Source organism: Nylanderia fulva, unplaced genomic scaffold, assembly GCF_048542155.1.
Source record: "Nylanderia fulva isolate GAGA-0341 unplaced genomic scaffold, ASM4854215v1 Scaffold91, whole genome shotgun sequence".
Classification (NCBI taxonomy): Eukaryota; Metazoa; Arthropoda; class Insecta; order Hymenoptera; family Formicidae; genus Nylanderia; species Nylanderia fulva.
The window spans coordinates 202890-215639 of record NW_028191037.1 but is presented as its reverse complement, the minus strand read 5'-3'; the positions used below and the strand labels follow the sequence as shown (position 1 = coordinate 215639).

Sequence of the window (12750 nt, the reverse complement as noted above, 5' to 3'; positions counted from 1 at the left end):
GACTGCGTGGTTAACGCCAAAGCCGTTGCACGAAGTGAATGTTGCGGAATGCCACCGATTATCAAGTTGATCGCATCTGTACTAGGGAGATCCAAACGATGAATTAATGTTAGCTTGTCAATTGAATATTGGTCAAATGATTCTTTAGCCGGATTCCATTTTCGAGCCTCAATTTTTTGCATCGCGGCAGTAAACGAGACACGACGATCAAACATCTTTATCATTGCTTGCTTTAGTTCGTACCACGACTCTAAGACGTGGCCGGATTGCATCTCGTACCACTGCTTTGCGAGTTTCGTCAATTTACTAGAGGCTGCGAGGAGCACGACGTCTTCCGACGCATGATGCACTTGAGCCACTCTGTCGACTCTTTGTGACCAAATATGGACGTTTTCCTCGTCCGTGCCGCCGAACTCCGGAATTTGCGGTGCTAACAAGGTCACCGCTTGTGCCGGCGATGATGTACTGACTGCTGGAGAACGAATCTGCTCCACTTCCTCCTGCTCTGGGGAAGGTCCCCTGGGGATAAAGATTTGTTGTTGCTGCTGCATAAATACAGCCAAGGTCTCAGTGAGGCGGTCCAATGCCCCAGTTTGCGCCGCAGTTCCCGCGGCAGGTGTCACGACCACTGATGGCACCGACCCTCGCCGATCTGCACTGCCACTTCCTTTGCGTATCCTCCCGGGTGGTAGTGCGGGAACCTGATGCAGAAGGCATCATTTCGTCCGTCGGACTATCGAGGGACAAATGTGCCGAGATCGCTTCGATCAACACCTCTCGATCAGCTGTTGCTGGCAGTTGATGACGTAGGGCCTCTTGTCGCAGATCATCCATAGATAGGGCTGTAAGCCGATCTCGCTCCATTATTTGCCACTGATCCCGCTGGGCTCGCGTTCCAACCATAGATTTCTTTGTCCGATGTGGAATCCCGTTCTTGCCTCGAACACAGTCTTAGACAATATCGAAGTCACCTAGCACGTTATCACAGGAACAAAAACATACGCGTCACCTTGAGCGTCGCGTGATGTTTTCGTGAAAACGGTGAACGGCGAGCTCAGGAATGCGGGACGCGGCTATCCCTAAATATACGTACAATTTTCTTAAGGGAAGGCGAGTTATCCCACTTCTGAATTTTATACTGTAAGATCTCTTCTGTCATTCGAAATATAAGTTGTTCTCACTAATTGTTCTTAAGAAGCTGAGCTCGAAATGCCCTGTTTGGGACAACAACAGGAGAACGAGGAACGGCTGAGGGTCTCAACTAAATAAGGAGTCACTTGATTAATGGACAGTATATTAGAGATATTCATTTAATATGGAAACACAATTGTACGGGTGCGGTTAATTATAATCGCCGGCCAAACACTTCGAGAGATATCAGGATCGACTCACTATGTCGAATTGCGTCGCTATTTTCACGGTTACTTCAAATCAGAAATTGCGAGCGAGATACAAAAACGTTATCACGTTAACAAAACCGTTAGGTTGCTCTAGTCAAGTCGAATATCGAGGGCTACAACCAAAAAGGGCAGATGCCTTTCACTCGAGTCCCCCGTAACTCTTCCTTCTCTCCTTTTATACCCCAAAAGCCTAGCGAGCGCGCGATCGGGAGAATACCCCCAGAATACCGGGCCTGGGTCGCGTAACGGGGCGCCGACCGACCAATTAATCGGGTGTCATGCTTTCCCCGCGTGTTCGCCAGTCAGTTCGGTGGGGAAAAGGGGAAAAATTTCTTACAATTGTTAAATCATTATATGCTGGAGCGTAAATTGGATAAAGCTTATAAATATGCCGCTAGTGTGGAGGCTAATGTTCGTCACAGAAACAGCATCTTGTGGTATCAGCTATTATATGAGTTATTGACAAAGTGTAAAGAGACTAAATCTTCTGATTGGTCCTTCTGGTTTTTCTATATATCTATCTGTATCAGATAGATGCAGTGCTATGTCTCAAGGAACAAAGCTGTGAAATAAACAAAAGCATTTCAGAAGCAGCACAAATAGTATTTAATTTTGATCAAAACTTGTATGAGATGTAACTAAAAACCTTTTCTAAACAACACGCCTTTACGAAGCACTTGCTTACACATATGTGGGAATAGTTTTATTTGACATGCTTATTACTATGCAAAACAAAACGTGAACAGGAAAGCCGGAGCAAAGTGGGAAGACTATGTGTGCCTGTATTATTATAATCGCTTTACATACATATCCGATGGAAACTCGTACAAGCATACACTTATCGATGCTGTCAAGCTGGTTACATTCTTTAAAATTATGCTAGGGATGATACAAAGAAACTGTTAGATAGAATTGATAAATTTTGCACAGGACTTTGGAGAGAGTGTATTTATCAGAGAATTTTTGTACCAGAACACATCTCGACCATATGCAGAGCTCATTCTTTTGTACTTATTCAGCTGCTGATCCACCTCTACGTTTTTGCAGAGCAAATCAACTGAGACATTACAGTCAAAAAAGTATGTATAATAATTTTACTTTAAATATACAAGTGAGAATTTCAAAAATCAGATTTGTATTATAATTATGTTATCTATGATTTTACACAAATATATACGACATAATGATGCATACACATATTTTTGTTAATAATAATAATTTTATATCTAAAATTATATAATTCAATTTTGCAACAATTTAAATCATAAATTATTAACATAAAATATTAACTTAAAGCAATCTTAAAATATAGCTCATGGTTGTTTGCTACAGTCGCACAGAGAGAGAGGAAGTATGCTTCTTTACTTACTATACTTATGAAATGAGACCGTATTTTGACTTACCCCCACCACTGAAATTCTAAGGAGTTCGGTCTCCTGAACAGTGTTGTTAGACGGGCTAGGTTTTTTCGCGCATGCGCGTATTACCGTGACGTAACCATGACGACTACAGTAACGTATGATGTTTGCGCGCGCAACTACGGACCAAGACCCTGGACCACGGAGTTTTGGCGGAATCGCAGGAAACAGATAAATTGAACGTACGTAAAAATAAATAAATTATTACAATATATGTAATATAAAAGTGTATTATTATAATTTATGTATATTAAAATTAATCAATAATTCAAATTATAAATTGTATAAATAAAAACTAAACTCGTAATTTACGTATGTTATAACATAGGTACACGTATATGTATATATTTTATAATTTCATTATTTGTTTATTGTATGTTTATATTTAACATTTTTAATTAAATTTATTATATTTATAATAAAAATTATACGATTCATTAATTATTTTAAAAAATTTTCAATAATTTAAGAAAAATTAAACAGAGGGGGAAATCAGGACCCCATTTCATGCGAGTGACTACTTCATTAATACTACATTCAATGCGCATGCGCGAAAAAACCTAGCCCGTCTAACAACACTGCTCCTGAACTGCGTTCCGATTTTCCACCTGGTGGGTAATGGAGTGAATAGGTGATAGGCAAAATCTAACTAGTGTCTAGTGTCTAAGAGGATTATGGAATCAGAACGCACTTGCCATAATTTTCCGGTGTGCGAAGTTTGAAAATAAATAGCAATCCTCAAATTATTGGAAACATGGATGAACACCGGCGAGCTGTTGCACTTACTGCAATTGCTTTCAGTAATGATTTTCTTCGTTGCAATGTATTTTTTAATACAGACAGCAAAACTAGTGATTCGGATTTAGATGAAGGAGATATAAAAAGATTTCAGTTACGTGGAGTTCAACGAAAGCCTTCAAGAGTTGAAGGTTATGTTGAAAGAATCATTCCGAGAATGAACACAACAGTTTAAAAGACATTTTCGTATGAGCCCAGCAACTTATGAAAATCTGAAAGCAAAACTTGGTCCTGTGCTCTCATTTTCTGAAGGAAAAACTGTTATTCCAGTAAGAAAACAATTACTGGGATCATTATGGTTATTAGCAACACCTGATTCTTATCGGTAAGTTTCTGATTAATATTTGCTCTTGTACTCTTGTACTTGTAATGATTTAATTAGTATGAATAATTGATTTCAGTTCTGTAGGGGAAAAGTTTGATCTTGCTAAGAGTTCATTATACAAGAGTTTCATGAAAGTTATTAAATGTTTGAATATATAGCAAGCTAAATCATTTCATGGCCAAGAGGCGAAGAACTTGATAGAGTAAAAGCAGACTTCAATAAGAATTCACCATTGCAAGGCATAATTGGTGCAATTGACGGTACACATATTCTTATAAAAGCTCCTAAAGTAAGTAACCATGTTATTGATATCCATTGTAACCATAACATAAATAGGGAGCTTTCCAGCAATGGCACAGAGCGACATAGTGTATTATTCATCTTCTTTCAATACCAGTAAACAACAAAGATAGAATAACTTTGTGTCGCTGTGTGTTGTTGCTGAAAAACTCCCATAATAAGAATTAGGAAAAAAGAAAAATATAGTATTATAAATTTCTTTCTTTTTAGATTGATTCCTAATATTATAGAACTTATAAGAAAACATGCCATAATTTTGCAACAGTCTGTGATACTTGTATGAGATTCACTGACTGTTTCGCAGGATATGCAGGTTTAGTTGGAGATTTAAGTTTTCAAAAATTCAGATTTATGGAAAGAAGTTCAAAGAGATAAACAATCTTACTTTCCAAATGGCGAATTCATTATTGGCGATAAAGCATATCCCGTATTAACATGGTGTATTCCCCCATATATTGATCGTGGTCAACTTACAGTTGTAAGATAATTTTATTACATATCTTATATTTTTTGTAGTAAGAGAATTTGTTTAAATATATATATTATATCTTTTCACAGGCTCAGAAGAAATTTAATACCGCTCTTTCATCAAAACAATCAGTAATTGAATGTGCATTTGCATTATTAAAAAGTAGATTCCGTAGATTGAAGTTTCTCAATATGAACATAAATGAAATGATCCCCCATGTCATAATTGCTTGTACAGTATTACATAATATATGTCTGGATGGTATTGACAAAGATGTAGAGAATTACATACAAGAAGGTTTGGAAGCAGTGGAAAATGATGAAGTTTATGTTGGAAATATACTTAATGAAGAAGCAGGAGAAATAAAACGTGAATACTGATGTGCACTTGTCACTGAAGCTTAATATTAACACAAGTTTATTTTTTTTATAAGACTTAAAAAATATTATAACTGTTGTAATATTTAATAGAGTTCATTGAAATGTACTATTTTATATAAAAAATGTTACTAAATGTAAATATTGTAAAATAGGCACAATAAAATTGAGGAATAATAAAATATATTTAATTATCAGATAAGAAATATATGTCGGCTCTCAATATTATTAATAATAATAATAATAATAATACATGAATTTTAAATCGGTCAATAGAGCCCAAGCGCGAAAAATTAATTCTTCGGAACTGTATCTCTTGGTTTGAGATTACTAAGTTCCATATATAAATTAATCTTGAACTTACATATAGAGAAAAATAGGCGAGAAAAATATAGGTCCGAAAAGTCGCTGAAGCGGGAATCAAACTCGCGTCTTTCACTTTCCGGGCGAAAACGGTTTACTAACATCTACTAAAAAGGCAAATGAAAAATATAGGATCGAAAGGGTCTGAATAGCTTAGTTGGTAAGAGCAGTCGCCCGGAAAGTGAAAAACGCGGGTTCGATTCCCGCTTCAGCGACTTTTCGGACCTATATTTTTCTCGCTTATTTTCTCCATATGTAAGTTCGAGATTAATTAGACCATAACAATTAAAGTGGAACAGAACTTAAAACATGTAAATTTTATGACGAGATGGAAGATGCTTTAGGTGATAAACCAATAATGAAACCAATTTCAATTTCATCAACACTAAAAAAGAGGTTATATCCAAATTCGATGGGAGCATTATGTAGTTCTGACAGCTGTGATGAAAAAAAAGGTCCGGAAAGTGAAAGACGCGGGTTCGATTCCCGCTTCAGCGACTTTTCGGACCTATATTTTTCTCGCCTATTTTTCTCCATATGCAAGTTCGAGATTAATTTATATATGGAACTTAGTAATCTCAAACCAAGAGATACAGTTCCGAAGAATTAATTTTTCGCGCTTGGGCTCTATTGGCCGATTTAAAATTCATGTATTATTATTATTAATATTTAATTATTAAACTAAAACTTACATTCTAATATTACAATGTTACATAAGAATAAAAATTATATATATATGAAAAATTATATAAATGATAAAGAAAAATTATTTTGAACGAGACAAAGTGTTTCTAATAGATTTTTGGATGCTGAAAACGATGCTAACAATAAGCTAATTTTCGTCATCACATCAGATTTTCGAAATAATTGAGTTAATGATTTTTTTGCGATATTTGAGATTTTTGTAAAAATATTAACGGTATATGGAAATTCTAATACGTCATGAATGTATTATTTATCTCCTATTAAAGTGCATTTTCTCATTTGATCTTATTTTTTAGGCATGTTATGAAAAATTGAAGCTAGAAATTGCTTTATATAGGGACGAATATCTAAGAAACACTAACTGTCTCGATTAAAATAATAAAAAAATTTTTTAAAAACTAGTATTATAATTTTTTATAGTTTTAATAAATTATATGAAATAATAATGTTTTAGAAGTTTTGATGTCATTTATGTAAACAAATATGAACAAAAATACAAACAAAAATGTATATCGTTTAAAGAAAATGATAATCTTCATTTAATCTTGATTTTTTCCTGGTTATCTGAACGTTAGATAAAATCTGACGTTCAGATAGCCAGGAAAAATCATAAAAACCCAGTGCTTAACAATTTTTCTAAGACTCATATTTTTTTAGTTATTCTGCTGTTCCGGTACTTTTGTAACACCCTGTATAACATATAAATAATTATTATCATATGAAAAATATTAGTCATTAGATGATCGCGACGGAGAGTTGAAAGAAAAGAGGTCGAAATAAAGTGCAGCACAAATTTAAGAAAGGTAATTCACATACAACTGTTTATTGAGACATGTAGAATACATCTGGTCATACACAAAAATCTTTGATACTTCAAAATCAAGCTCTTAGCCAGAAAAAAGGAATCATGTTATAACATTCTTTTTTTAAATTCATCATTAATCATTATGTTTAACTACGTTTCACACTAAAGTTAGGGGCAACTTGGAGAAATAAAAATTGCGGGAATTATAAAGCAAAGCAAATTAGTAGATAGGAGATGAATAATAAAGAATCCGAAAAAACACAATTTATAATTGTCAATAATGGTAAAAAAATTTCGCGATAAAAATTTTGCACGTCTGTTTTTTTTTTATAGCTACGGAGCTGATACGTAGCGCAAAAAAATATAACATGTACATGTATCTTTTTTTTTCCTTTTCGGGGGTTTGGGGGTGGGTGTTTTTCTTTACTGAATCCTTCGTTAAACTATATCGTACGATTTCCTTCTTTCTCGTTAATTAGTGCTAAATAACATCACGTCACAAAAATGCATATATTCGCAGAAATATAATATATATTTATATAATAATTAAAAAAAAACATGTGTTTCGTGGGTCACTTCGATCAATGTTCGCAACGTTTCGCGACCCAAGGATCACACAACATTCGACATGAGAGATGGCCAACTACGACATGATAAACCCCGAATGATATGATGATGCCTCGAAGAAAAAAGAAATGTACCACGAATCATCATCATCATCATCATCATCATCGCAACATCAACATCATCATTATCATTATCGTCATCATCATCACTATTATCGATATTGTCATCATCATCATCATAATCATCATCATCATCATCATCATCATCATCATTCATCATTCATCAATCATCATCATCATCATCATCATCATCATCATCATCATCATCATCGTCATCATCATCATCATTATTAATCGGGGCGTTGACCGGATAAAAAAAGAGCACGCGGCTACGGCATCGCCAGCCACAGTGTGTGTGTGTGTGTGTGTGTGTGTGGTGCAAATATCCTAAAATGCGACCGATAACTCCCCCCCCCCCCCCGCCTCTCTCCCAGGCACCCCATTACAAATTATCAAAATATAAAAAGAGGATCAGAAGATGATTATACAGGTGGGACAAGGAAAAACAAGAAGAGGGATGGAGATAAAAAATAGAAAAAAAAGATACGTCGGTGATATATATTTTTTTTCGGGACGCCTTTTTAAACCGGAGCAGGGCCGGGTGGTATTATCGATAAACACTAGTACCTAGATCAGTCTAAGAATCTCGTCACCGTGAACTGTCTCCGCTTTAGCCAAGTTATAATTCCTTGCCCCCGCAAGCCGAACTCTCTTCATAATCGTATCTCTGCATCTATGTACTTGTATGTGTGTGTGTGTGTATATATATATATATATATATATATATATATATATATATATATATATATATATATATATATATAATATATGTATATATATATAACATATCTTTTTGTTTTATTTTTTTCCTTTATTTTTTTCTCTATCATGTTCTTATTATTCCTTTTTTATTCATTACAATTTTTTGCACAGAAAAACCAGATTTTTTTATTATGTTGGAATATTATCATGTGTGTCACAAAAACCCACTCAATTATGATTAGCAATATCATCCTTATCATATTGTTAATATTAATATTATTATACCCTCGATATTATGCTTTTCATAAATAGGGTGTGTAGGTAAGTAGAGTAGGTAGATAAAGATATATAAAATATGGTAAGCGAATAATCAGCAAAAAGGGGCGGTGAAAAAGGGAGCACGAGAGGAATGAAAAGTAGATCACCAATACAAATCGCGTCTTCGCAAGTTGCTCGGATTTTTCCCTTTTCCTTTGTTTTTTTCCTTTCCTTTTCCTTTTCGAAACAATGATCGCAATATGATATTGTGGATAAGCATATATAATAAACAATGATCGCAATAAGAACAGAGAATTTTTTCTTTCGTATAATCACATTACTTCTAGATGAATCAAATTCATCGCTACTAGTAAAACAGTATCGATGACAAAGAAGAGTTAGACTTAAGTAAAACATGAATAAAAATTAACAAAATGCTCATAAATACGAGATTGAGAAAACAATCATCTAGATCATCTTATCTGTTGTAACGTACCTATGATTTCGTCGTATTTTTTTTTATATTGTGTGTTTAGAGTGTGTGTCAGCCTGTAAATCATATATGACGGTTCCAGGTTACAAATGTGATATATATGCGATCTTTTATATTTATGATTGGTCGGTCTCTATGGCAATAATCATTCGATGTAGAATCAGACTCCATATTGTATTACATATATATATCCGCCAATTCTACTATTATTATATCAAATCCGATTTAGAGCCAATATATTGTTATATATGCGATTGTCGTCTCGTTTGGTTGTTGTGTTACAATAAACAGGAGACTGATATGCAGTTATTCTGTTATTACAATTAAATCTTTTTTTTCTTTTTTTTTGTCTTTATGTTGTATTTGTTTTCATATTCCAGGGGTGCGTGTAAAATACAAATTATTTGCATTATTTTCTTTTTTTTTCTTTCTTTTTTCAAATAATCATCCAGAACAGGGGGTGTCTGGGCTCCAGGGACAGGGACCAACTACAGCCCGCACTTACAACTCTTACTAATTAACTAACAGGCTAACAATAACAACAAGTCAACACTCAAAATGTGTGCTGTATGTGTTCATGCATTTGTAAACATTAGATTTTACATCCTACTTCAATCTGTGACTATCATTATCAAATTCATAGTCAGTCATCTTTAAAAACGTTCTCTTATTTTTTAAAAAGAGAATACAAAAAAAAAACAAATTTATTTTTTACATAAAATTTAGAAAAACAATACACTCTCTTTATTTCTCTTCCAAAGGAAATAGATTCACCTTTTATATTTGCTTTCAACGAACAATTTTTAATTTCTTTTAATTATAAAAAAACACACCAACAAATAAATATATTACGATTTGAATCTGAATTTGTCTTACTACGCGGGTAGTGTTATTGAAAAATTTACTGTACAAGCAGCATTTCTTTACGATAGTGAGCAATACTTTTTCCCCCTTTTCTTTTTTTCTCTTATTTAATAAAATCCTTTATCTGACTGTAATCGAACTTAATCTGGGAGACATTCGCAGAAACTCCGTTGTCTTGCAACGTTTTACATTCGCTACTTTCGCGAAACTTTGCCTGACTCTTAATAATAATAGTTTCACTGACTGTACACGTTTATAGACCAACAATAGAAGGTCTTGTGGCGCACTTAGCACGCTTCACGCACACATACACATACAAAGACACATTCCGCTTAAAGAAAACTCCTTTTCTCCTCTCTCTCGTTTCTTGCAAATACAGCGTCTTGGACGCCTCATCTATCTTGCATACTCGCTAAATATCGCATTCTCGCCCTGTGCCTTCGTTTCTGCTCATCTACGTACTTACTAATATTTCTCGCCTCTTCCTCGACCTTGGAAATTTTTGTCTGATCTATTTTTCTTTTATATTTTTTTTGTTCCCCAACATCTTTGCCTTCTCCTTCATGCTATCCTATTTCGTTTCATTTCGCTTATCCGACACACGCACGCTTCATAGATTCATAACAGCATCATGTATTAAACTGCAGGCTTCCGTGAGTTCTCTTAACTAATACAAGCCATCACAATCCTTATGATCAACATCACTGATCTTCATCACTTGGCAGTAAACAATGTGACAATGCAGTAGTGGTACTTAGATTAGTATTATCATAATAATAATAATAATAATAATAGTACGGGGTGAGTGGGCGGTCACACTCCGATGTAAGTTAGTCTCAGTGGCACATCACTGTACATAATCACAACAACAGCGGACGATGGTGGTGGCGCAGAGTACAGTTGCTGCGTTGTTATTATTAATATGAAAAAACATTTACAATTACTCGAATCGATTAAGAGCGATAATATAAATGGATGATTTTTCCCCTCTTTCGTTCGTCTAGTATCTCTCCCCTCCTCTCTCTCTTTCACGTGCACACACATACATATATTTCCTCCTTTTGATGTTAATTTTCTCTCTTCTCCTTTACTCTCTCTCTCTCTCTCTCTCTCTCTCTCTCTCTCTCTCTCTCTCTCTCTCTCTCTCTCTCTCTCTCTCTCTCTTTCTCTTTTCCCTTCCTCTTCATCTTCTCTTTTCATGCATTTGTTCGTGCGTGCGTATTTTTTTTTCTCATCACTCACAAGCTTGCAGAAGTTAGCTCCATGACTGGTAAGAGTCTTGATACCATTCGTGATCATCACCGGAAACACCGCCGAGCGTGCCGGCTCTATTTCCGAAATTTATGTCACCGCCACCACCACCACTGCCACCATTCACACTCGCCAATCCGTATGCATTGCCCAGCGGTTGTTGGGCGAGGGGCTGGTTTCCCCAGTTGCTCTGGAAGCGACGCTTAGATTCCCCCTGGTTCTGGTGACCCCCGTCAAATTTTCGTTTACCTGCTGTAAAAAAGATCACACAGGATCGTGTTAAAACAAATATTTGGATGGGGAAAAAAAAAAAAAAAAAAAACTAATATATATTAGATCAAACAATATCCTATCATTGTGCTTGATGTTTGGAAAATATTATATATACATATACACACATACAGAGTGAAAAATTCCAAAATAATCTAACATTTTGAAAAGCATTTTAAAAATGTTTTAGACAAAAATTGTAGTGTTTAAAAAAACCTATTTGACTTTAGATAGCATTAAGAACATATAAAGGTCACTTTATTTTTCTTAAATAGAACCGTCATGTTTTTTTATATAAATCGATTCTTTACAATATTCTGCATAAAAAGTTATAAAGACAAAATGATTAAAAAGTGAATAGTTTACTAGATATTTCATTTTATGTAAGATTATGTCAAATTAAAGTATAAAACATCTCGTTTAAATTATTAATTCTTTGACTATTTTGCTCTTATAACTTTTTGTGCAGAATATTGTGAGAAATCCATTTATCTAAAAGATGGTAATTATATTTGAAAAATTCAAGATGACCTTGATATGACCTTGGTACTACATCTAAGGTTTAAACTGTTAAATGGATTAAATTAGGTTCTTTTAAACACTACAATTTATAGAATATAAATATGATGTTTTCTAAATCGGCCAACAGAGCCAAAGCACAAAAAATTAATTATTCGGAACTGTATCTCTTGGTACGAGATCATAAAGTTCCATATATAAATTAATCTCGAAACTTTACATATGGAGAAATAGGCGCGAAAAAATTTTTCGTGCTTTGGCTCTGTTGGCCAATTTAGAAAACATCATATTTATATTCTTTATATTGAGAGCCGATAAAAATATTTATTTCTGACTACAATTTATGTTTAAAACATTTTTTAATAAAATGCTTTCTTTCCGAAATATTAGATCGTTCCAGGATTTTTTGCACATCTTGTGTATATATAGGACAATGAAAGAGAGCGTAAGAGTTTTTGTGTATGTGAGTATATGTGTGTTGTGAAAATGTATAATGTCGAGTCATAACAAGCTCAGATTCTCGTAAAAGATTAAAATAACACGAAAGAGATATTTTATTAACTTTTTATGAAATTACAAGACTCTTGACAGGCTTTTGAACAAATACTGTCATAAAAAAGGAAGAACTAACCTACTCCTCGATTACAATCAAGTAGATGGGACTCGGATACCTTGGTTGGAAGGTGGATTGGATCGTTTACTGTAAGGTGAACAATATGTAAAAAAATTCATGAAAATGTAAAGGAA

At 34.3% G+C, this 12750-nt stretch overlaps 1 protein-coding gene across 11 annotated transcripts in view; it reads right to left on the bottom strand.

The window, feature by feature from the left end:
- Positions 1-6948: 6948 nt before the first annotated feature.
- Syp (synaptotagmin binding cytoplasmic RNA interacting protein) overlaps positions 6949-12750 on the bottom strand; it is a 39846-nt gene continuing 34044 nt past the window's right edge. For 8 of the 11 annotated variants that reach the window (XM_029318097.2, XM_029318095.2, XM_085489923.1 and 5 more), the window contains one exon: positions 6949-11466. In XM_029318097.2, the coding sequence (XP_029173930.1) occupies positions 11219-11466 (248 nt within the window). In that variant the 3' untranslated portion in view covers positions 6949-11218. The remainder of the gene's footprint in view (positions 11467-12750) is intronic. The other 3 variants (XM_029318098.2, XM_085489924.1, XM_085489925.1) reach the window with 3 other exon arrangements.